The sequence below is a fragment of the Rhinoraja longicauda genome, chromosome 25 (assembly GCF_053455715.1).
Source record: "Rhinoraja longicauda isolate Sanriku21f chromosome 25, sRhiLon1.1, whole genome shotgun sequence".
Taxonomy (NCBI): domain Eukaryota; kingdom Metazoa; phylum Chordata; class Chondrichthyes; order Rajiformes; family Arhynchobatidae; genus Rhinoraja; species Rhinoraja longicauda.
Window position 1 is genome coordinate 13,560,951 of NC_135977.1, and position 25,898 is coordinate 13,586,848.

A 25,898-nucleotide genomic window follows, 5' to 3' on the forward strand; every position below is an offset into this window, starting at 1 on the left:
CGAGACCCTTCTTCAGACTGAAGGTCTGCTCACGAAATCTTAAGTTCGGCTCACGAAATCTGGTCACATATTTTCTTAAGGATGAAGATTTTACACAAGGAACGATCACGTTTCCAATTCACAGCGATTATTTACGACTAAACTACTAGCAGTACCTCTTTTCATCTATTCTCAAAGCAGGGAGGGCAACAGCCCGGAGTTCACTGACCCCCGCGCCGGCTTCAGCCCCCACTCTGACCAGACAGGGTTGGAGGATGACTTGCTGCGGGTTTTGCCTGTGTAGACGGCAGTCCCGGGTACCCGGTGCGTGATGCTAACCCCACTCCTTCCCTGTCTGTGATTATAAACCTCCGCCCGTTCCCTCGCAAGCGCTCTCGGGGTGATTCCGACCTCTGACCCGGCCGAGGGGGGCGCTGGGATACTGGAGGACTCCTCCCGAGAGGCCGCGCAGCCGCAGTGCGAGCGGCGCCTGGTGTGTGACGGAGACCGCGCGGGGGGGAAGCGTCGGCGCTGCGATGGGGACTGAGGAGAAGAAGCAGCAGCCGCAGAGCGGCGGCATCATCAACATCAGCGACAACGAGAGCCGAGCGCTGGCCAACATCAGCTCAGACAGCCCGGAGCAGGGTTGTGGACGGGGCAAGAAACGGGTCCTGGACGAGGAAACGTACATCGAGGTAAGGGACAGAAGTCACAGGCCGACACCTCTGTCCTGTTCCCAGATCCATTAACCAACCCCTCGACCCTGGGATCGGGTTTCTCTATCATAACCCGCCGTCACAACCCCTCCACATTGGACCCCCACCTTTACTCCTTTCGTCTCTATTCACGCCCTTGCCCCCAACACCAATAGCCTCCCACCACTTTCCCACTCGCCAGTTTCCTTTTTCCATTCCTCTGACTGCCCCGCCCCCTCCTCCCAATCGGGATGTTATCTAGTCCTGTAACCTTTTGGTATATCCAGAACCCTTGGATGTTTCTGGAATCAAATCTTACTGTCGGAAGACTGGCTTATGTGATGGCTGGATCTGAGGAAGAAGCTCAGATGGGTGATTCACTCACTTCTGACTGAACAGTTCTGAACACTTCAGCATTTTCAAAAGGTTTCAAAGGTCTTTTACTGTCACATGTAGCAATTAAGGTACAGTGATATGCGAATTACCATACAGCCATACGGAAAAAAAAAGCAACAAGACATACAACTACATAAAAGTTAACAGAAACATCCACCACAGCGGATTCCCCACATTCCTCACTGTGATGGAAGGCAAAAAAGTCCAACTTCCTCTTTATTCTCCCACGGTCGAGGCAGCCGAACCATCCGTCGGGGCGATCGAAGCTCCCGCAGCCGGCGGTCGAAGCTCCCACGCCCGGGTAGTCGAAGCTCCTGCGGGTTGGAGTTCCCGAAGTTGGTCTCTAACTAGAGACTGCGAGCTCCATGATGTTAAAGTCTGCAGGCACCCACGGTTAGAGCTCTGAGGTCGATCCCTGGCAAAGGGATCGCTGGCTCCGCAATATTAAAGTCCCATAGGCTCCCTGCGGTGGAGCTCTCAAAAGTTGGTCTCCAGCAAAGGCCGCCAACTCCTCGATGTTAGGCCGCAGTGTGGATGGAGATGCAATACGGAAAAAAATCACATCACTGTCAAGGTAAGAGATTAGAAAAAGTTTCCCCCACCCCCCACATAAAACAAGCTAAAGAATACTTAAAACACAAAACGGAACCCTCTTCCTGACTACCACTGACGGGAATGCCTTTGGAGCCTCCTCCTGCCAGATGCTTATTGTCCACCCCTGTTTACAATTAGATTTAATGGGATGATCAAGGTTTGATGCGATCCATCAGTTGTAGGATTACTTGGCTGCTGCACGCTCTTTTTTGTGGCTTAATGGATGTTGTTAACTGTTACTGTTTCGGCAGCTTGGCATCTTACTTTTAGAAACACCTTGTGCTGCACCTTCCATACCCCACCACAGTCTTTATTGAATTAGGACCAATCTCTTGGTTTGATTTTAATAAAGAAGGATGGATTTTGTGGGCAATGAGGCTACAGAATTGTGGTGCCAATTCCTCTCTGCTGTGGTGCACAAAGATGTCCAGTTTTCAGCAGCTACATCTGCTCAGTATCTGTCCCATTTAATACCACTGTAGCATCGTGTGATGCGAGTAGATCCTCAGTGTGAAGAGAAAGCACTGTGTAGTGGTCACTTCTATCTATGTTATTGTGGACTTTGGTACAGTTAGTAGTGCTGGTACCTCAACCCAGAATCAGTACTGACTCTGGTTCCCTCCACAACTCCTTGGTTCACTCGTCTCTTCCCACCCAAACCAACTGCTCTCTAGGTACTTTCCCCAGCAACCATAGGAGATGCAACACCTGCACCTTTACATCCTCTCCCTCCTCCATGCAGGGACCCCAGTATTTTGTCCAGGTGAGACACAGGGACACACGCACCTCCTCTAATCTCACCTACTGCATCCAGTGTTCCTCCTATATGTCGGCGAGACAAAGCATAAACTTGGCAACTATTTTGCGGACCACTTATGCTTGGTCTTACTGGATCTCCCAGTTGCCAACCATATTAACACCTTGAGTCATACAGCATGGAAGCAAGCCCTTCACCTTAACTTGCCCATGCCGAGCAAGACCTTGTCATCACACTTTTAAAAGCACCCGACCTTTGCTTGCAATGATCTATTCGTATCAACTTTAGCAAGTTCTTGTCTAACACCAAAGTTGACTTTGCTCTAATTCAGAATTGTATCTTGGGCCCACCCTGTCTTTATCCATAACTATTGTAAAGCTAATAGAATAGTGGTCATTCGTCCCAAAAGGCTTGCCCGCTGATACTTTCATCACTTAATGTTCCAGGGTTTTTAGTGCTATAGGAAAGATAGAGGTGCTTTATTTATGAAGCAGCTTGGAAGGGTGTAGAAAGAAAGGTGGAATGTTCTATAGACAATAGGTGCAGGAGTAGGCCATTCGGCCCTTTGAGCCAGCACCACCATTCAATGTGATCATGGCTGATCATTCTCAATCAGTACCCCGTTCCTGCCTTCTCCCCATACCCCTTGACTCCGCTATCCTTAAGAGCTCTATCTAGTTCTCTCTTGGATGCATTCAGAGACTTGGCCCCCACTGCCTTCTGAGGCAGTGAATTCCACAGATTTACAACTCTCTGACTGAAAACGTTTTTCCTCATCTCCTTTCTAAATGGCCTACCCCTTATTCTTAAACTGTGGCCCCTGGTTCTGGACTCCCCCAACATTGGGAACATGTTTCCTGCCTCTAACGTGTCCAACTCCTTAATAATCTTATATGCATCTGCTTGGATAGTATATTCAGACCCTTCCTCCTTGGAGTATGGATACAGTTGGATTCTCAGCTTGGGGCTCTTCCTGCCTCCCGAGGTGGCCATCAGGTTTAGTAGATTATTGGGGTGCTTTTCTCCCACAACCCTCCTTTGGATGAAGAGATTACATGTCTGATGGGTGACTATGGCATGTGTTGCACCTAATCATCAGGTTCTGCCAGTTATAATGGAGCAGCCTCACCCCTGCCCCACCTGACCTTCCCTAATCCTTGAGAACTCATTTCTCACAGTTTCTGTTTTGAGATTGCCACTGTCCCCCATCAGCTCCCAATCCACATCCCCAGCACCTTGAGTTAGCCATACGTGACGGCGACAGGTTCAAGGGATTGGTGCACTGCCCTGTAAAAGGACATGGCTTTGTTGTGCTCCATTTCATTCCAGCTCCTGAGGCCATCATGTAATAGTCCCGGATATTTGTCAATCACTTACTGTTCAGAGCAAAGGACAATTGTTCATTCACTGACCGAGGGAAGTTAACCTGAGATGCACTGGAGATAATTACTATTCGCCACTCACCATCCAAAATCTCTGCCATTTCTGATGGTCTTGGCGAAAGTTTTAATTCAGCATCAGAACTAGAGAGAAAGGGCAGCTCTGCCTTTCTGAGAAGTTGCCTTGGCTGATGAAAATCCCATTAATAGTTTAGCTTTGGGAGTCAGTGAACAAAATGACTGCGTTTAAATTTTGCAGTGAGGTGACTTTTTTAACGTGAAAAAGCAGGATTTGATTTTCCTTTTGTAAATGCCTACTGCGGACAGCTCCACAGCCAAAGATACATTATGGGAAAACAGAATATAATTTCCTTGGTTACAAAAATTATACTGTTTCAAGAATTACAAGATGGCACTGCAAGATAAACTGACATTCAACAATATCATTGGGAAATTCGATAGTCATAATAGCATCCAAACACAACCTTGCCTTAGCTCACCTGCTCCTGAAATCCTTATCCTTATCCTTGCTGGACTATCCACCTCTCTCCTGGTTGGCCTCGCTTGTTCTACTCTCGGTAGAGTTGAAGTCATTTACAACTCTATTGCCTCTTTGCTAACCTGGGCCAGGCTTTGTTCACCTGTGCTCATTTATCTATATAGAGGATAGTGCCTCAATTTTCAAATCATCACCTTCCCGCCACAGAATTGCCCCTATCTGTAAACTTCCCCTGGAAATTAACTAGTAAATGTGTTCTTCCATCTCTGAACATTTCACATTCCTGACTTCAGTCATTTAACCTATGAAATGGTCAGGGCGGCACGGTGGCTCAGCGGTAGAGTTGCTGCCTTACAGCGAATGCAGCGCCGGAGACTCAGGTTCGATCCTGACTACGGGCGCCGTCTGTACGGAGTTTGTACGTTCTCCCCGTGACCTGCGTGGGTTTTCTCCGAGATCTTCGGTTTCCTCCCACACTCCAAAGACGTACAGGTATGTAGGTTAATTGACTGGGTAAATGTAAAAATTGTCCCTAGTGTGTGTAGGAAAGTGTTAATGTGCAGGGATCACTGGGCGGCGCGGACTTGGTGGGCCGAAGGGCCTGTTTCCGCGCTGTATCTCTAAATCTAAATCTAAAAATAAATAAAAAAGACATCCAATGCTTTGGTATTCTCTCCCAAAACCCCATTGAAACCTTCTCTCTCCTTCATAGCGGTTTATATCCAATATCTTTGATGGAATTTTGTTAGCTGTCTGAACATCTCCTTTCTATGACTCAATGTCAGTCCTTGTGCTGATTAAACCTTCTGTAAAGTACCATGGAACTCTTTTTGCTAGGTTATAAATGTAAAAGTAATTGTATGATACACCTCTGATTATTGCACTTTCAACAGAATTTGGAGAAAATTATCCAGCGTGACTTTTTCCCTGATGTCATAAAATTAAATGCTCAGCGAGAGTTTTTGGAGGCTGAAGAGAGTGGCGATATGGAAAAGATGCGGGAAATATCCATAAAATTTGGCTCTTCACTTGGAAAACCAAGTCTGGTAACTCCTGCCCCATGTAAGTACTTCTCTTAATTCTTGCTCATTGCACGAAAAAATTCTCCACCTGTATTTTATAAGTGACTGAGTTCTGCTTCTGCCCTGATTCTGGTGGTGCAAGCTTTTTCTCTGCCTCAAGACGGTCTCTACTGCACTTGCACCAAAAGTAGTCTTAGTCAGTGGCCTGTGAATTAGAATAACTATTTTAAGATTGAAGTTGTGTCCATTTGCTCTGGTCCTGGCATCCCCTTCTAACAACTGAAGGCAAGGCAGAGTGTAAGAGAGGCTTGGGCTGCAGGAGTATTCAGTAGGGGCACTGGCCAGGGCAGGTAGGAGATGCTGGTAGGAAAGTGAGTTGGAAATATTGGATGCCAACCATGGCTTTGCAAAGTGCAGCTTGGATGAAAATAGAAAGGGTTCTGCTGTGATAGTCCTTATGATTAAAGGCTTTATGGACCTTGCTCTGAATGTTTACTTACTGGCATAGCTTGCTTGTCTATCTGGGCAATAGTTAGACCAGGAAATGGATGCGAGTGGCAAAAGGAAGGTAAAGCTGAAAAGACGCAAAATATACAAAAATAATTTGTTCTGCAAATGGAATGAAAGACGACAGTCTTTTAATTGCTGCATGATTCCAATACTGTGAAGATGCCAGACTTTAATTCTGGTCTGGGTAGGAAGGCAGGAGATCTTCATTTACGAAGGAGCAAGTTGACCATTCATATAGCAAAGAACTATAATCTTGTATTGGGGGAATGGTATCAGTCTGAATGATCGAGAGATTGGGCGTTAGTTTCTGAATGTGTATGTCACACAAGGAGGGGAGGCAGGGATGCAATGTGAATCTGGGAGCCATGGTAAGGGGGAATCGGTTTGTAAAATACAGTGACGCAGTGAGTAGAGATGGAAGAGCAGCATCTAATTCATGGAGGGAGGGTGGGTGTGACTGCGGGGTATTTGATGGGAAGGTGTCAATTTGAGGGGCTGGTATGGTTTTGGTTGGTGAGTTAACATGTTTCATTGAGCGAGGCATAGGAGAGGAAGATGGGATGCATCAGTCTGAGAGAGAGGGCAGGAGTATGACAGTCATGTGACTCTCCCACACAGACTGAAAAGCATCTTCCTTCTCACCCAGAATTAGAATGACTATATTAAGATTGAAGTTGTGCTCTATCTGCTCTGGAACAGGCATACGGGAATACTTTCACTCTGAGAGCGTGTGGGGTGATACCTGACTCTTTGGGAGGAGGCTGAATCAAGTAGTTGTGCGATAATCTGTCTGGCAGGTAGAGAGGGAGGATGTCAGCCTGGGACGGAGGAAGAAATGATGCTGGGGAAAGTGTGGGAGTGTTGGGAAAAGTGTGGGAGGGTCAGGGTGTTACGGTAGGAAGGAGGGTGGGTGTCATTTTGTGGAGGGAGGGAGGGTGGTGGATGGGTGTCAGTGTTGGAAGTTCAGAGATCCAGGAAAGATGGTGGTCTGGAGTATGTTTATTGAGGGTGGGGGTTATGGTGCTGGGTAGTTGTGGAATTGAGTGGTTGTGAAAGGGGCCGAGGGTAGGCATATATCAGAGGGAAGGGAAGGGTGTATTTTCAGGACGAGTGAGAGGGGTTCTGTGCATTAATCGTGCAATGTTCTGAATCTGGCAGTTCTTATTTCACTGTCCTGCAGATCACACACCAGGTGCTTTTGAAACGCCAGAAGTTATCTCGGCTTCTCCTTCACAGAATAAAACTAGAACAGATACAAAGTCCACAAGCAATGAAGGTGAATTTGATGTGAAATATGTTTCATTTTCATAAGTATAAAATTTTCATAAGTATAAACTGTTCAATGTCTTCTGATGTTGCCTCCGTATCCTGCTCCACTTTACTGAGTTTCTCATTTTGCAGGGGAGAAGAAAGAAGAGGAGTTGCCAACTCTGGACACCTACTTGGGGAAAAGTACCAGTGAAGATAATGCCTCCTTCAATCAAATTATGGAGCTTGCTGATAAGAAGAATAGGATTAAACATGCTTGGCTTTATGAGGCAGAGGAGCTATCAAACCAGGTGCATTCTCCTCCCTTACCCTCACCGTGCATATAGTGTTTAATTAGTGTGTGCATTTGCAAGTGTCTGATATTTTATCTCCTTTTGGAGTTAAATCATTGGATAACTTTAAAGAATTGGGTTGGGAATGAGGTGAGATATTCAGGAAGGCTGCCTCTCTATAAACAGATGCCTTGTATTCAGTTACAAAATAAGTAGCCGGGGGGGTTGAGGGTAAGTTGCTTGATGCCTTTGTTGACCTATTACCTATCATACAGATCCAGCCTCTCCCCTTTTTCAACTTTCTTCTTTTACATGCCGAACCCCCTCTCCCCCACAATGTCTGAAGAAGGGTCTCGACCTGAAACATCACCTATCCATGTTATCCAGGGATGCTGCCTGACCTGTTGAGTTACTCCAGCACTTTGTGTCCTTTTGTGTATTAACCAGCATCTGCAGTTCTTTGTTTCAATGGGAACAGGATAGGTTTGGGGAGAATAAATCCCTTTGATACGAGGCAGTAACATATCTGAAATATTGAAGTAATCTCCCTGTGAGGGAGATTGTTTCTCGTTAATGTAAATGGAAGATATGAAGCCCTTTGAGGAATGCCATAGATGCTCTCTCTCCAAAACCATAGATGATGGTGGATCTCATTGCAGGGCCATGAAGAAATGTTGGCGTTACCATCACCTGACGACCTGGCCATTGAGGATAGAAAAGCAGGAGTAAGAACCTGGAAGTATAAAGCCAAGAACAGTCTGATGTATTACCCAGAAGGTAAGCAGTGGACATCGGGGCCATTTCCTCTGCATCTAGCCTGTCCAATCTTTTAAGAATTTTATATGATTCTATAAGATTTCCTCTCATCCTAAATTCCAGTGAATACAAGCCCAGTCGACTCATTCTTTCATCATATGTCAGTCCCGCCATCCTGGGAATTGACCTGGTGAACCTACGCTGCACTCCCTCAATAGTAATAATGTCCTTCCTCAAATTAGGAGACCAAAATGGCACACAATACTCCAGGTGTGGTCTCAACTGTACAACTGTAGTAGGACCTCCTTGCTGCTAAACTCAAATCCTCTCGCAATGAAGGCCAACATGCCATTAGCTTTCTTCGCTGCCTGCTGTACCTGCATGCTTATTTTCAGTGACTGATGTACAAGCACACCCAGGTCTCGTTGCACCTCCCCTTTTCCTAATCTGACACCGAGGGTGGGAGCAGCTTTACGTCCTCGTCGTTCACCCTGGGTAGTTCTACGGAACTGGCAAAATTTGCAGCAAAGAGTCAACTACGGTACTCTGAAGCACCAATTGCAACTTTTGATTGTTGTCGTTGACATATGAAAGAAGAGAAGAATCTGACACCATTCAGATAATAATCTGCCTTCCTGTTCTCACCACCAAAGTGGATAACCTCACATTTATCCACATTATTCTGCATCCACCGGGGGGGACGAGTACGCCTACCGGGATGAGGCGGAGCAGCTGACAGTGTGGTGTGGAGAAAATAACCTGCTCCTCAACACCTTAAAGACAAAGGAAATAATAATAGACTTCAGAAAGAATAAAACGGACATGGTACCATTAACTATCAGAGGGGACTGTGTGGAGAGGGTGGCGGATTTCCGCTTCCTGGGAATCCATATTGAGGAGGACCTGACGTGGAGCGTGAACACCTCTGCGCTGCTGAAAAAGGTCCAGCAGAGACTGCACTTCCTGAGGGTGCTCAGGAAGAATAACATCACTCAGAGACTGCTGTTGTCCTTTTATCGGTGCTACATTGAGAGCATCCTAACATACTGTGTATGCGTATGGTACACCAGCTGCACAGCGGCTCAGAGGAAAGCGCTCCAGAGGGCCATTGACAACGCCCAGAGGATTGTCGGCTGCCCTCTACTTACCTTGGAGGACTTACACAGTTCCCGCTGCATCAAAAAATCCCAGAGTATTATAAAGGACATTTCCCACCCCGGACACTCCCTGTTTGAACTGTTACCGTCAGGCAGACGGTACAGATCTACAAGGACAAGGACAAACAGACTTAAAAATAGTTTTTACCCCACTGCTATAAAGGCACTAAATGTAGCCGCCAAGGAACGCAGGGGCGATACATAATAAGAGACTGTGAAATCGACAGAAGGATGTAGGGTTGGGTGTTTATGCGTGCTATTTTCATGATATTTATTTTAGTTGTTTATCTTTTTTAAAATATTTTACCTTGTATGTATCGTTAGCTTTTAGAAATGTTTGAATGGTGCACTGACTGGCTGACATTTTACAATTTCGTTGTACATGGCTCATGTTACAATGACAATAAAGGAACTATTCTATTCTATCTGCCCACTCACCCAACCTATCCAAGTCACCCTGCAGACTCATTGCATCCTCATCGCAGCTCACACTGCCACCCAGCTTTGTGTCATCTGTAAACTTGGCAATGCAACATTTAATTCCCTTGTCTAAATCGTTAATAGATATTATAAAATAACTGGGGTCCCAGCACCGAGTCTTGCGGTACCCCACTAGTTTTGGGCAGGTTATGTGTTTAATAGGACTTCTGTCCTGGAGTTTAAGTCCCCACCTTGCAGAGTTGACCTAACAACAGGAGTCAGAATTCCATTATGAATGCTGGGGAATTTAACTTGAAGCTCGGAAATATCTTGAGAGAAGTGGTATAAGAATAAATTAGTAAAGATGACCGTGAAATCATTGGGTATTTGTAAAAAAACATCTGGTCTCCTAATTGTTCAGTGAAGTAAATCTGCCATCCTTACCTGCACTAATTGCATGCTACTGCAGACCCAAAACAATAAAGTTAATATTAACTGCTCTGAATCACTTGATTCAAAGGTTATTTGGAATAGGTTGTATATTTTGTCTGTGCCTATGTTTTTACATTTTATAAATGAATATTAATAAAAGGGAAAAAAACTTGCTACATTTTTTTTAAAAAAACCTTGCCCTCAAATCTATCACCAATCACTTAACCCTGGCCCTCTCGTTCTCCAACGTCCTATCAACTGGAACAATTTTTGACTTTGAACACCTATCTTATCACCTCTCAGGGTTACCAAGCTAACTCCACTTCCACATACTGTCACGTAACTGATGCTCCATGTTACTGGAACCAGTCCAGTGACTCTTCGCTTTCCCATGCATTCACATGTTTTCTACAGTGCTTTCCTGAAAGCGCAGACAAATTAGTAGTCAGATCCAAGTTTTATGAAGATTAAAAAAACGTTTTGTTGGCTTTGTACCTTCGGCATAAAGCCCAAGTACTATTTGGCTTATTTTTCTCCCAACCATTGCAATGTTTTCCTTAATTAGTATCACATCACTTTCCATCCATTCTTTTCCAAACTGCCTTAACATTCCCATCAATTTTATTCCTGAACTTATTTCCAAACTTGATTTTCCTACCATCCACCGACACTGGACAAAATTTACAGTAAATAATTAATCTACCAACCAACGCATCTTTGGGATATGGAAGCAAACTGGAGCACCCGAGTTGCTGAAGCTGCGGAATGGCATGGCTGCCAACTGCACCAGTGTGCTTTGCCTGCTTTTGCCTCCAGCCTCTCCTTTTGTTCACCAATTCTAATGGTTTTGTTCTTTCTATATTTTATCTGATTACTTTATTAAAGGTATTTGTTAATTAATATTTGACGCCTCTTGGCTTAATCCCTATCTGAAGGAGCAAAGAAACAAATGTGTACAATTGCCAATCAGTTGCCTATCTGCTTTGCTAAAAAATCACTCCATGGTCATCATTCCAGTCTTTGGTGCCCCAGAACTGCTCCTATATTCCCTCCATTCAACTGGTTCTCTAACGTTTTCTTTTTTGTAGGAGTGAAAGATGATGAACTCTTCAAGAAACCCCGTGAGGTGATTCACAAAAATACCCGCTTCCAGTGTGACCCTTTCAGTCGAACCCTGAGCAAATCACAGCTGCAGCAAGCGGCAGCTCTCAATGCACAGGTACGTGAAACTGGATCTCCTTCATACCTCCTCTCTGGGGTTACACAGGTGGCTCATGTAGACACTTGGCTCCCTCTGTTCTTCTTGCCATCACGTTACATGCATTCAGTGTTCGGGCTTGCTCTTCCTTGCTGTCTTCTTTCAGAACCCCTGCACTCTCTATTCCCAAAGAGCCTGAGCACCTCGCTCCCAGCCTTCAACAATCCCCGCTCAATAGCTTTGTGTAGCAGTGAATTGAATCTTCAGCCTCGTGACACAGTGGTCAATTTATCAAACCCCTGAGCCACACAAGGGGTCTTTGACCTGAAATGTTAACTATGTTTCTCTTTAAGATTCTTCATGACTTGCTGAATTTTCCCAATTTTTTTGTTTTTATTTCCAAAGCCCAGAGGCCTTTTACTGATAGTCCAGAGATGAGTTAGATGGCAGCTGAGGAATTTAACATGTAATTAATATCATGTTTTTTTTTTACATAAAACAACTAATTTGAATATTGAATAAGCTGGTTTACTAATGGCTTTCATAGTCTTTCCTCGGTCTTGTCCATTTATAACCTCAGACCACCAATGTGGTGGACTCTCAACTGTATTCTGAAATGACCCAACATGCCATTTGCACGTATTATAACTGGGGAAGCAGGAAAAGTTTAAAACCTGTTGCATCTTGAATTGACCCAAGCACTGAATTAGAGCATGGCAAAGTCGCTCTTTTTCCAGTTGATCATGCAAAGTCAACCAAAACAAAGCCAACAGTACATTTCTGAGGAGTAGTCCAACGAACTTGTCAAGCTTCAAGATAGAGTTCTTGCAAGTGGTTGTATCACTGGGCACCCTTTTTAAAATCTTTCCCCTCTCACCTTAAACTTATGTCCTTTGGTTCTTGATTCCCCTACTGTGTGGCAAAAGACTCTGTGCATTCACCCTATCTATTTCCCTCATGATTTTATACATCTATATAAGATCACACCCCCCCCCCCCCCCCTAGCCTCCTGCACTCCAAGACAAAAAGTGCTAGCCTACCCACCCGCTCCCTATAGCTCAGCCCATCAACTCCTGGCAGCATCCTCATAAATCTTTTCTGCACTTTTCCAGCTTAATCCTATGGCAGGGTAACCAGAACTGAGCACAGTACTCCAAGTGTGACCTCATTGACATCTTATACGATTGTAACATAACGTCCCAACTTCTATGCTCAATGCTCTGACTGATGAAGGCCAATGTACCGAAAGCCTTCTTTACCACCCTATCCACCTGTGATGCCGCTTTCAGGGATTATGTACGTGTATTCCTAGATTCCTCTGCTCTACAACACACTCCAGGGTTCACCGTGAAGGTCCTGCTCTGGTTTGAGTTATCAAAATGCAACACCTGATTTATCTGCATTAATCTCCATCAGCCATTCTCCAGCCCACTTTGCCCAACAGATTAAGAGCCTACAGTAATTTTTGATAGCTATCTTCGCGATCGACGATATCACCCATTTTAGTGGGCGGCATGGTGGTGCAGCGGTAGAGTTGATGCCTTACAGGGAATGCAGCGCTGGAGACCCGGGTTCGATCCCAACCACGGGTGCTGTCTGTACGGAGTTTGTACGTTCTCCCCTTGACCTGCGTGGGTTTTCTCCGAGATCTTCAGTTTCCTCCCACACTCCAAAGATGTGCAGGTATGTAGGTAAATTGGCTTGGTAAATGTAAAGATTGTCCCTAGTCTGTATAGGATAGTGTTAATATGCGGGGATCTCTGGTCGGAGCGGACCCGGTGGGCCGAAGGGCCTGTTTCCGCGCTGTATCATTAAAGTGTCGTCCACAAACTTATTAATCATGCCCTGTACATTCTCATCCAAAACGTTGATATAAACCACTAAAAGGCCCCAGCACTAATCCCTCAGGCACACCACCAGTCACAGGCCTCCAGTCAGAAATACAACCCTCCACCATCCATGAAGCCAATTCTGAATCCAAAATGATTGCACGCACGCATGTTGACTTTAGTATTTTTTCAGTTTAAACAGGGCAAAGTAGGACCTGATGGGAAGGAGCTGATCCCACAGGACCCGCCCAAAGTGAATGGCTATGGCTATGTGAAGACTCCTTCTCCTGCTCCAGGCAAGTGACACCGTTTGTTTTAAATCATCTTGTACTGATATTCTTGTGTCACTATCTACAAACAATGACTTTGGGTAGGTAGGAGAGCATGATTGGTAGAGATTCCTATTGTATTGCAGGCCCGAACAACTCAAAAAGCATGCAACTAATTGATCGCTTAATTCACTTTATGGTGTGATTTGAGAAATAAATATTAACACAATACTCTGGAAAATTTCCTGGTTCTCCTACAGCGCTACAGAAAATTCCGTTTCTCAGCAGACTTTTGGAGAGTTGATGCACCGGGGGTAGTGTCTGTTTGCATTATGTGATTGAGCCCTTGGATTTACTCATGTGAAAGGGCCATTGTAATCAGTAGTGGAAAACAGCACCCTTCTAACTTTGCAGTAGGTTTCAGCATCCTCAGGCTCAGAAGTATACTCACTCAGAAGTATACTCACTCAGAAGTATACTCTAGCAGGTTTCCAGTCATTTAGTTTAGAGATACAGTGTAGAAGCAAGCCCTTCGACCCCTGAATCCAGTACCCCCTGCAGGTAAAATCGTAGAAAAGTTTTTTTAAATGGCTTTAAGTCATGAAGAATAGGAGGAAATAATTTTTTTGCCTTTTGGTGACCAAAGCGATCTTTTGTAAAGCTCAAATGTGTTTGAATATGTTCCTTTTTTCCCCCCTTGCATTTGTTTCAGTGAAGGCAGGGCGGGTGCTTCTAACATCGTAGTTGAGTGTGAAATATGGGATTTGGTAAACTTTGGAGAGGAATGAAGGGATTTGGCACCTTTGAATGTAGATAATCACCAGATTTAAATGGGAATTGTTTTCATTGCAGTGGGCAGCTGCAAGGTGAATTGATTGAGTGCCAGAGATTTGCAGTAGAATAAAGAGAAATTAAAGAAGTACTTTCCCCGTGAGTGTCAGGGAGCCCCTTCTGGAAAAAAAGGGAGAGGCACGAAATTCTGTTTTTAAAAAAACTGAACCGCTGTAATCTATGGATCAAGAACTGGAATGTGGGATGAGGTTGGGTTAGCTGGATTAGCTGTGCAGAGGCCGTGGCTTCAATGGGCTTGTTATGTCCTGTAGATTTCCATGATTCTCTAAGCTAGAGATGCATCTCGGTTGGCTGCACTAAACATGTAAATAAAACTGATTATGTGTCCAACTCGGTTTCTGAAATCTGAGCCCTATTTTGGAAGCACAACATACATGCAATTGCTGTCACGTTGTGCATTCAGCACTTTAGACTGAGGATTAATCTCCGCTGCTCCGATTCTAATACGTGTGGAACTCAGGCTGGCTGGGTTTGTTCTGTCGGAAGGGCAGCACAGTGGCGCAGCAGTAGAATTGCCGCCTTACAACGCCAGCGACCTGGGTTCGATCCTGACAGCAGGTGCTGTCTGTACGGTGTTTGTACCTTCTCCTTGTGACCACATAAGTGTACTCCAGCTGTTCCGGTTTCCTCCCTCATCCCAAAGACGTGCGTGTTTGTAGGTTAATTGGCTTCTATAAATTGGCCCCAGTGTGTAGGAAGGTGTTAGTGTACGGGGTGATCGCTGGTCGGCGTGGGCTGAAGGGCATGTTTCCACGCTGTATCTCCAAAGCCTAAAGGGAGGGTAGTGCACTTGATTCAGAACCTGTCATTGATTGGAGCTTGTGCCCCCTCTCCCCAGGTGTGAATGACTCACCGATGATGACGTGGGGTGAGATTGAAGGGACTCCATTACATTTGAGCGGCACAGAAAGCCCCCAAGTGGATAGGACGCCAGGGGGACCTTCATTTAAGGTACTGTAATGATGCACGCGAGAAAGGGAGTCCTTGCACATGCAAACCTTTCTTTACATTTCTGCGGTCAATCAACATTTTAACATGTTCAGATCCTGCTCCCCCTTGTTGCCTGTACATCCGGCTCCATGTTGAATTGCGGGGGTGCAGGGTGAATTATAGGATTGTATGAAACAGTCTCTAAAGTGCCAGTGACAAGAACAACAATCTATGTAGCCTTACCTGTCCCAGAGTGCTTCACAAAAACTGACTGCAAGACACACAAGAAGATTTTAGAACAACCTGGTGGGTGTGAATGGAACACATTTTAAGATAGGAATCTCCAGAGTTTGAGACATTGGAAACCAAGGGCATGCATGTCAGCCGTGGATGGATTACATTTAGAAATGATCGGGGATCCAGAATATGAGTACCACACAATTTGTGGAATTTTGAAGAAATTATGGCGATTAATGGGGACTGAGAAGCCATGGGGAGAGTTGAAAACTGGAATAAGAATTCAAAAATTTGAAGCAATGGGTAACTTAGAGCATTATTCTTGGTCACTGGGGCTGACAATGCAAAGTAAAATGGCTGCAAATTGTAGTTGGTTTTGAATTTTGGGAGAGACTTATGTCATGTGCATAGCATTAGTGACTAAGGGCAGATTTCAACCCCCCTGGTTCTTACACTAACAACTGTAAGACAGCATGTGCAATGGGAATCATAAGAAATCGTCCACTAGTTGGAATAATTTCTCATGCATGGTGGTAAGATTGGAGATTAATCCGCCACCCTGGCAACCATTGCAGGAGTTTCTTGGGGGAGTGTCCTTTTAGTTTCTTCAATAAGCTTTCTTCCATCATACCGTCTGAAAAGGGTTTTTTTGCTGATGATTGCACAATGTTCTGTTCGCAATTTGTTAGAAAAATGAATGCCCATCTACTAGTTCCTTTTGCCCCATGCCTCTCTAAACTTTTCCTATCCATGTACCTGTCCAAACTATGACCTTTGGTTCTTGATTCCTCTACACTGGGTAAAAGACTCAGTGCATCTGCCCGATCCATTGAATGGATAAGAAGTGCTTTGGTTAAGTGCTGGTTCGGGTGAATTATAATGAAGATTGCATTTCAAAAGGATGACTTGCAAGGTGATCCTAAGAATATTTCCTTTGGCTTTCACCAAAACCGTTTTGAAACATTAACATGAATGGAGTGCTGAAGAATTACAATGGTTTGGGGAAACTACTATGGACTCAAGGCTATTGAAGAAAATGGTTGTTAGAGATAGGGTGGTAATTTGCAAGATGGACTATGTGCTCTTCGAAAGAGATTTGAAGGAGATCGTGACTATACCTGAAAAATTGCCAGGACATTAGCAAAGTCAAGTAGCGCAGGAAAAACTAGGTCATTGGCATTTTAATATGACATGGTGAAAGGAGCAGGGCATGAGTGGAGAGAGGAGCTTAAAGATGGAGAGATGCGAGTTCGGGAACAGGTCTGCTAACCTTGCCACATCCTTCCAATCTTTATAATGCCCTCCCACTCCCAAGAGAGCTTATGAGTGGTCTGTATGGAAAGGAAAGGCAAGACTTTTTATAAACTGGGATGTGGGAAACACTGGGAAGGTCAACAATTTACTGCCATCTCCAATGGTGGTGGTGAGCCTTTAAATGTTCCCTTCACCTTGAGTCCTGCTGGAAGTAACGTTTAAAATCATGGAAGGAAGTTTGAGGAGAAAAGTGCAAAGGTTTGGAATGCTGCAGGAAGAGGAGTGCAGGAAGGGGCTCGGTTGTGGTGGCATCTTGGATAATGTGAGTGACAAGGGAACTGTTAGGATGTGCCAATGTTGTTTAGCACAACCGAGGCTGCATGTCTCTCCTTGCCCCATATTGTGACGGACAGTGGAAGTCTAGATGCACAATAACAATTGAAATGGGTTATGGCAGAGAACAGATCTGCCCGCAGACGTGCACCCCCTCATTTCATGGGGTGCTGAGATTGGCCAACGGTGTTGTGATGAAAGAGGCACAAGAGACTGCAAAGGCTGGAATCTGGAGGGGAAAAATGAGTGTATTTGGAGGAACTTGCTGGTCAGGAAGGGAAATAAACAGTTCACGTGTATACTGACTACTTTCCTTGTAGTCTTTCAGTCAAAGTATATACTGTCTACTTCCCTTGTATTCGTTCGAGTCTCGACCCAAAACCATGACTATCCCTTTCTCCGCAGATGCTACCTGACCCACTGAGTTCCTCCAGCAGCTCTCTTGTGTAGTGTAATGGCAGTTTCTATACCATCTCAAAATCCCACTTCGATAGCCATTACTTCTCGGGGATGAAATGTAGTTATAGCTTACGCACACGTCGCACCCTGATATGACAAAACGAATCTTCCAAACTTCTTTTCTTCATTAATTGGTTTTATTAAAGTAGCACAAATCATAGAGTAATTCATCAGTTTCCGTACTTTATCAACTGTTTCTTCTTCAAACAATATCTAGAAATCTTGCAGTTATTACCGTGTGGTTCTTACAAATATAGATGATACAAGCGTATGGTACGAGCGCATGTGGTAAAGAACTGTATGCTCACCATCCTCCGAGTCTAAACTGACCCACAACCTCTGTCGACACACTAGCCTCCTCCCATCTAGCCACTCCCAATTACGCATTAGGTCACACCCACAAGCAGGCAAAAAAGACATAAACTAGAAATATTAAAACATAGCCATAACACAATGACAATAACTGAATTAAGCATAAATGGCTCCTACATGTAGTTAAGAAACTTGCTTGTGAATTTACCACACACCTGATTTATTTCATCTTGCAACAGATTCTGGAACCAGGCAGGAGGGAAAGATTGGGACTGAAAATGGTCACAGAGGTTGCGGCCAAAAACAGAACCAAGAAGCAGGAAGCTTTGAGGAAAGCAACCGAGAGTCTGGTCAGGTGAGTGCAGCCACTTGGGTCGTCCCTCCCTGGAGACGGGGCTGGGCTGTGCGGCAGGAGCTGCAGCCCAGGCCTTGTAGCCAGGACATGAGCTGGGAGCTGCAATGAGGGTCCCTGTTTTGCTTTCAATAGACAATAGACAATAGGTGCAGGAGTAGGCCATTCAGCCCTTTGAGCCAGCACCACCATTCAATGCGATCATGGCTGATCACTCTCAATCAGTACCCCGTTCCTGCCTTCTCCCCATACCCCCTCACTCCGCTATCCTTAAGAGCTCTATCCAGCTCTCTCTTGAAAGCATCCAACGAACTGGCCTCCACTGCCTTCTGAGGCAGAGAATTCCACACCTTCACCACTCTCTGACTGAAAAAGTTCTTCCTCATCTCCGTTCTAAATGGCCTACCCCTTATTCTTAAACTGTGACCCCTTGTTCTGGACTCCCCCAACATTGGGAACATGTTTCCTGCCTCTAATGTGTCCAATCCCCTAATTATCTTATATGTTTCAATAAGATCCCCCCTCATCCTTCTATATTCTAGTGTATACAAGCCTAATTGCTCCAGCCTTTCCACATACGACAGTCCCGCCATTCCGGGAATTAACCTAGTGAACCTACGCTGCACGCCCTCAATAGCAAGAATATCCTTCCTCAAATTTGGAGACCAAAACTGCACACAGTACTCCAGGTGCAGTCTCACCAGTGCCCGGTACAACTGTAGAAGGACCTCTTTGCTCCTATACTCAACTCCTCTTGTTATGAAAGCCAACATTCCATTGGCTTTCTTCACTGCCTGCTGTACCTGCATGCTTCCTTTCAGTGACTGATGCACTAGGACACCCAGATCTCGTTGAACATCCCCTCTTCCTAACTTGACACCATTCAGATAATAATCTGCCTTTCTATTCTTACTTCCAAAGTGAATAACCTCACACTTATCTACATTAAACTGCATCTGCCATGTATCCGCCCACTCACACAACCTGTCCAAGTCACCCTGCAGCCTTATTGCATCTTCCTCACAATTCACACTACCCCCCAGCTTAGTATCATCTGCAAATTTGCTAATGGTACTTTTAATCCCTTCATCTAAGTCATTAATGTATATCGTAAATAGCTGGGTTCCCAGCACCGAACCTTGCGGTACCCCACTGGTCACTGCCTGCCATTCCGAAAGGGACCCATTTATCCCCACTCTTTGCTTTCTGTCTGTCAACCAATTTTCTATCCATGTCAGTACCCTACCCCCAATACCATGTGCTCTAATTTTGCCCACTAATCTCCTATGTGGGACCTTGTCGAAGGCTTTCTGAAAGTCGAGGTACACCACATCCACTGACTCTCCCCAGTCAATTTTCCTAGTTACATCCTCAAAAAATTCCAGTAGATTTGTCAAGCATGATTTCCCCTTCGTAAATCCATGCTGACTCGGAATGATCCTGTTACTGCTATCCAAATGCTCAGCAATTTCGTCTTTTATAATTGACTCCAGCATCTTCCCCACCACTGATGTCAGACTAACTGGTCTATAATTACCCGTTTTCTCTCTCCCTCCTTTCTTAAAAAGTGGGATAACATTTGTTATCCTCCAATCCACAGGAACTGATCCTGAATCTATAGAACATTGAAAAATGATCTCCAATGCTTCCACTATTTCTAGAGCCACCTCCTTAAGTACCCTGGGATGCAGACCATCAGGCCCTGGGGATTTACCAGCCTTCAGTCCCATCAGTCTACCCAAAACCATTTCCTGCCTAATGTGGATTTCCTTCAGTTCCTCCATCACCCTAGGTTCTCCGGCCCCTAGAACATTTGGGAGATTGTGTGTATCTTCCTCAGTAAAGACAGATCCAAAGTAACGGTTTAACTCGTCTGCCATTTCTTTGTTCCCCATAATAAATTCCCCTGCTTCTGTCTTCAAGGGACCCACATTTGCCTGGACTATTTTTTTCCTCTTCACGTATCTAAAAAAACTTTTGCTATCCTCCTTTATATTATTGGCTAGTTTACTCTCGTACCTCATCTTTTCTCCCCGTATTGCCTTTTTAGTTAACTTTTGTTGCTCTTTAAAAGAGTCCCAATCCTCTGTCTTCCCACTCTTTGCTATGTTATACTTCCTCTCCTTAATTTTTATGCTGTCCTTGACTTCCCTTGTCAGCCACAGGTGTCTCTTACTCCCCTTAGAGTCTTTCCGCCTCTTTGGGATAAATTGATCCTGCAACCTCTGCATTATTCCCAGGAATACCTGCCATTGCTGTTCTACCGTCTTCCCGGCTAGGGCCTCCTTCCAGTCAATTTTGGCCAGCTCCTGCCTCATGCCTCTGTAATCCCCTTTGCTATACTGTAATACTGACACTTCCGATTTTCCCTTCTGCCTTTCCATTTGCAGAGTAAAACTTATCATGTTGTGATCACTGCCTCCTAATGGCTCTTTTACCTCTAGTCCCCTTATCAGATCAGGATCATTACACAACACTAAATCCAGAATTGCCTTCTCCCTGGTAGGCTCCAGTACAAGCTGTTCTAAGAATCCATCTCGAAGGCACTCTACAAACTCTCTTTCCTGGGGTCCATTTCCAACCTGATTTTCCCAGTCTACCTGCATGTTGAAATCTCCCATAACCACCGTAGCATTACATTTGTGACACGCCAATTTTATCTCCTGATTCAACTTGCACCCTATGTCGAGGCTACTGTTTGGGGGCCTATAGATAACTCCCATTAGGGTCTTTTTACCCTTGCAATTCCTCATTTCTATCCATACTGATTCAACATCTCCTGATTCTATGTCACCCCTTGCAAGGGAATGAATATCATTCCTTACCAGCAGAGCAACCCCACCCCCTCTGCCCACCTGTCTGTCTTTTCTATACGTTGTGTACCCCTGAATATTCAGTTCCCAGCCCTGGTCCTCTTGCAGCCATGTCTCAGTGATCCCTACAACATCATACTTGCCCATGACTAACTGAGCCTCAAGCTCATCCACTTTATTTTTTATACTACGCGCATTTAAGTACAACACTTTAACTTCTGTATTTACCTCCCCTCTCACATCGGTCACAAATGGCCCTGCCCTTAATCTCTTTTCCCCTCTAGAACTTCTGTTCCCATTCTTCCGAGAGTCTTCTGCAATATCTCCTGTATTCCCTTTAACCTCATCTTCATATTCACAATTTGTTAACCCCTCCCCCCCACTATTTAGTTTAAAGCCACAGGTGTCGCACTAGCAAACCTGCCTGCCAGAATGTTTGTCCCCCTGCTGTTAAGATGTAACCCGTCCCTTTTGTACAAGTCACCCCTAGCCCAGAAGAGATCCCAGTGGTCCAGAAATCTAAATCCCTGCTCTCTGCACCAGCCCCTCAGCCATAAATTCATACCCTCTATCTCTCTGTTCCTGGCCTCACCAGCACGAGGTACCGGTAGCAGTCCCGAGATAACCACCTTCGACGTCCTACTTCTCAGTCTTTTTCCTAACTCTCTAAACTCCCGCTGTAGCACCTCCTTCCTCTTCCGCCCGACGTCATTCGTGCCCACGTGCACAACGACTTCAGGTTGATCGCCTTCCCTCATTACGATTTTCTGAAGCCGGTCCGTGATGTGCTGAACCCTGGCACCAGGGAGGCAACAGACCATCCTCAAGTCCCTCCTGCTGCCACAGAATCTTCTGTCCGTCCCTCGGACGATGGAGTCACCCACCACTACGGCTCTTCCTGACTTCGGTCTCCCCTGTCGAGTATCCTTGCCAACAGGTCCGCCACTCGGACTGGAAACGTCTTCTGCCCCGACAGTTCCCAAGAGGGTATACCTATTTCAATGGGGAAAGAGTGCTGGACGAGGAACTAATAAACTAATATTGGTGGGTTTTATCCCTTCCCTTCACTAGCTTGGTCCCTGATGTGGGGTGGTAAAGTGAGGTTGGGTCTAGACAGCTACTCAAGCTTGGCGTCTGAGGAAAGGCAAGGTGCAAGCCTTCTGGTGGCAGGGAGTGCAGGTGGTCTGGGGTGTCAATGCCTATCCCATTGGAGCGAGGGCGGGTGGTCTCACACTCTGGGGATGCTATTGTGCTGGAGATTAATGTATGGCTTGGAATAGTTAGGAGGAATCACTGGCACTTTGACATGACTCCTCTCCCAGAGTTCAGGAGTTAGGTCATCCTTTCGCTGTTCCGTGAACCCATTTGTTTCTCCTTCACAGTCTCTCTCCACACTGTATCAGCCCGGTGATGTCCCCAGCCCTGCAGCGCCTCGTCAACAGGACCTCCAGCAAATACACGGACAAAGCTCTACGTGCCAGTTACACACCCTCCCCGACGCACAAAGGGACCCCACAGTGCAAAACGCCGAGTGCTGGCGTTACCCCGAACGAGCTCACTGCTACTCGGACACCAGGCAGCCAGGACCCCACCTCCATCACCGACAACCTGCTGCAGCTGCCCAAGAGAAAGAAGGCATCGGACTTCTTCTAGTGCTGGTCTTGTGCATCTCCTTACTCTTCTGGCCCAAAGTGTGGAAACGGGAAACAGACAGCAGTATTTAAGGATGAAGGACGATTTTTCATTCGTCGACTGCTGAGTGAAACTTTAACCGTACTCTTTGTTTGCCACTTTCCCAGATCCAACAAGACACAATCAACATGGGAGTTATGGATTCAGGCACAAGCTACCTGTTAAACCTCTTGATCCTTGTGATCTACCCGCGTTGGCCACGTGAAGTAACCAGCCAGTGGTTGACCATCTCAGTGTCTCGCTGCCTGATTCCCTTTAGCCCGCAGCAGCATTCCTCCCAAACCCTTGGAAACATTATTTTTATTTATGAACCTGTTCAGTGCTGGTGTATCATATGGCCACCTCTGCCCGGCCTGTTAACGTGACGGAGATGGCAACATGGTTTGGTGGTTTTACTGTGAAGATGTGGTTTGTCAAAGGAACGTCTGCCCCTGTTCGTGATCTTCAGCAGCATGTGAATTAGTTTCTCCCCTACCTATAGTCCACCCCTGGCCTCACTGAACAGTCACCCACTCCTCCCCGTGTTCCTCAAGCAGCCATCTGCAGTTAGTCCCAGTGTTCAGTGGCTACTGCTTGTTCTCATTCACTCGCTTGCCTATACTCTCCCTCGTCCCATCATACCATCGGTGCCCCCTTTTTGTGCACTGGTGTCCTTTGTGGCTCCATGCAGTGTATCTTTTTTCTCATCCCCTCGCTAGGCTTTGGCCTTTCCCCATTCCCCAGCCCCTTTCTGCATGCTTCCTTGTTCCTTCCATCAACATAGAGCAGTGTTTTTGTTTACACTCACTTCTGGGTAGGGCCCTTTCTCTCGACCATTTCCTCTCTTGCTCTGGCCATTCCCTTCTATTGCCCTCCCATGGTCTGCTCCTTTCCCCACTTTATCCACCTCCACATTGTGTCCTTTTCTATGTCCTACCCTCTTATTGATACGTAAAGAAACAGATGCACAGCACACACACTCTCCATCACCCCTTTCTCAAATGGTGCATTCTCTCACAATCCCCCTTTGAGTTGTGGACATTCCTCTATTCCAAATAGTTGTACTTGCGTTCTCCGCCTGAAATTTATTGTGGAAATGACTTCTGGTTAAAAGGAACCATGTGCCAGTTTTTTGTGTTGACTTTGATCATTGTAACATTTCCAAATGGAAACTAGCTGCACTATCCCTGCTGCCGCATCTGCTCATTTACTGTTGTATCTGTAACCTAGAGACATTATGTCCCCACTAAGGTCATATGGAATAGGAATAGAATTAGGCTATTCGGCCCATCGTCCACTCCACCACTCAATCATGGCTGATCTATATCTCCCTCCTAACCCCATTCTCCTGCCTTCTCCCCATAACCTCTGACACCTGTTAGAGGAATCATTGCGGCATGTTGTTTCGCTAGAGGTTATTCAGTGTGCCATAGTTATGCTGGGTGAAAGATCATCTAATTCCTCTTTTCCAGCACAATGGGCTGGAGTTCATAGTCATCACCATTCGTTGGACTCAACTTCCTTCGAGCCCACTTACTTTGCTTTGCCTGGGAAATTTTGCTCTCTCCTCTCTGTCCTTTAATTTGATACATTGCAGTTAAATTATCCCCTCACCTCCTCTCTTCGAAAAGGAAGCAATACCATTTGAATCGATCATTCTTCACAACTAAAGTTCTCCAGTCCAGGCACCTTCTTACAGACACCTCAGTTTTCCTATCATGTATTTCTGTAAGGTGACCAGAATCGTCCAGTTCTTTAGCTGGCTTAGAGCAGTTCTTTGAACTAACATATTTAAAGCATGAATCCCAGATCTTTCTCACAATAAAGGCACATTTCCCTTTTGCTTCACATCACTATCTACATGCAGTAGAACCACGATCGTCTGTTGCCCGTGGAACTTTGTTGCTGGATTGCAGATTTTCAGACCACTGGATATTACTTCTTTTTATATGTTACAAGTTGTATAATACATTTTCCAATAAATCCAGAGTTTAAGAGAATGGGAAGCTGAGCCCTGATAAGTTTAAAGGAAGCTTGGGAAGACAGCCCGGTGAGTTTAAAGGGAGCCCAGGAAATGTCCCAACTCGAAACATCATCCATCCATGTTCTCCAAAGATGCTGCCTGCCTGACCCACAGTTACTCCAGCACTTGGTGTTTTTTTTCTTGATAACTTTCAGCTTGTCAAACAAACTGAAATGTTGAAGCAGCCTGGCACTGGCTGCAAAGCCAGCCCAACGTCTAGATTCTAGATTCTCCTGATCCTAATCCCCTGGCTCTACCTACTCCTGATCCCTGGTGTTCCCAGCGCCACTCGAACATTAGTACATGGATGACCTTGAGTACATAGACACACAGGCCCACATGTAATGAGGACGTAGTCACTAATGAGTGAGCCAAATGCCAAATTTTACCTGTCTTCCATCCACTATCTGTGGAGTTGCAGTCAAGGCCCCAGCACTACACTTAGTCCCAGCCATTTATGGCTTCTGCTTGTTCTTTCCCCAATCCATTACCGCACACAGGCCAAAATGAATATTAATATCTTTGTTTGAGATAAGTATTCTCTTGTCCTAATCATCTGCCACACGAAGATGTCATATGTACTTCTAATAAAAGAGAGGAATTTGGGGTAGACACAAAATGGTGGAGTGACTCAGCGGGACAGGCAGCATCTCTGGAGAGAAGGAATGGGTGATGTTTTGGGTCGAGACCCTTCTTCAGACTCGACCCGAAACGTCACCCATTCCTTCTCTCCAGAGATGCTGCTTGACCCGCTGAGTTACTCCAGCATTTTGTGTCCAACTTCGATTTAAACTAGCACCTGCAGTTCTTCCCCACACAGAGGAATTTGGGATATTCAGTTCATGCCCTGTCATCAGTAAAAGAAAGTTTGAGTGTACCGGACAAGATGTGGAAAGCAAGTAAGAAGTAAAGGTCCATACTGATGGGAACACATCGTGGCAAGTTGTTCCAGGTCAGTCATGACAAATGGTCAAATCGTATGATAGGACCCAAGTCGTAAAGAAATGTTTAGGTTCAAAAGTCACATCACACTGCTTATTCTTTCTCAATGATGGAAAATTACAAGGAAAGTTACACAATGTATTCTCTGGAATTAAGGTGAAGAGGTGTTTGGACAAAAGAATTGTCCAAAGAATTGTATTAAAGAAAGGTTGTATTAAAGAAATCTCTCGGTCAGTTGTGAGAAACTGTTTCTGCTCATTGTGGCGTCAGGATCTGAGGGGCACAGT

General features: G+C 45.4%; 1 protein-coding gene across 1 annotated transcript; it reads left to right on the top strand.

The window, feature by feature from the left end:
• The first annotated feature begins 472 nt into the window (after nucleotides 1–472).
• Nucleotides 473–25,336, top strand: ess2 (ess-2 spliceosome associated protein). The gene is made up of 10 exons (XM_078421318.1): nucleotides 473–674; nucleotides 5,193–5,361; nucleotides 7,012–7,107; nucleotides 7,233–7,390; nucleotides 8,032–8,149; nucleotides 11,226–11,356; nucleotides 13,358–13,460; nucleotides 15,124–15,236; nucleotides 18,050–18,165; nucleotides 22,358–25,336. Exons 1-10 carry the CDS (start codon nucleotides 516–518, stop codon nucleotides 22,626–22,628), a joined length of 1,434 nt encoding a protein of 477 aa, XP_078277444.1. The 5' UTR covers nucleotides 473–515; the 3' UTR covers nucleotides 22,629–25,336.
• The last annotated feature ends 562 nt before the right edge of the window (nucleotides 25,337–25,898 follow it).

Coding starts and splice junctions, on each gene's coding strand:
- ess2 (XM_078421318.1), top strand. CDS start 516: ATGGGGACTGAGGAGAAGAAGCAGCAGCCGCAGAGCGGCGGCATCATC. Junction 675..5,192: donor ACGAGGAAACGTACATCGAG/GTAAGGGACAGA, acceptor CACTTTCAACAG/AATTTGGAGAAAATTATCCA. Junction 11,357..13,357: donor CGGCAGCTCTCAATGCACAG/GTACGTGAAACT, acceptor GTATTTTTTCAG/TTTAAACAGGGCAAAGTAGG.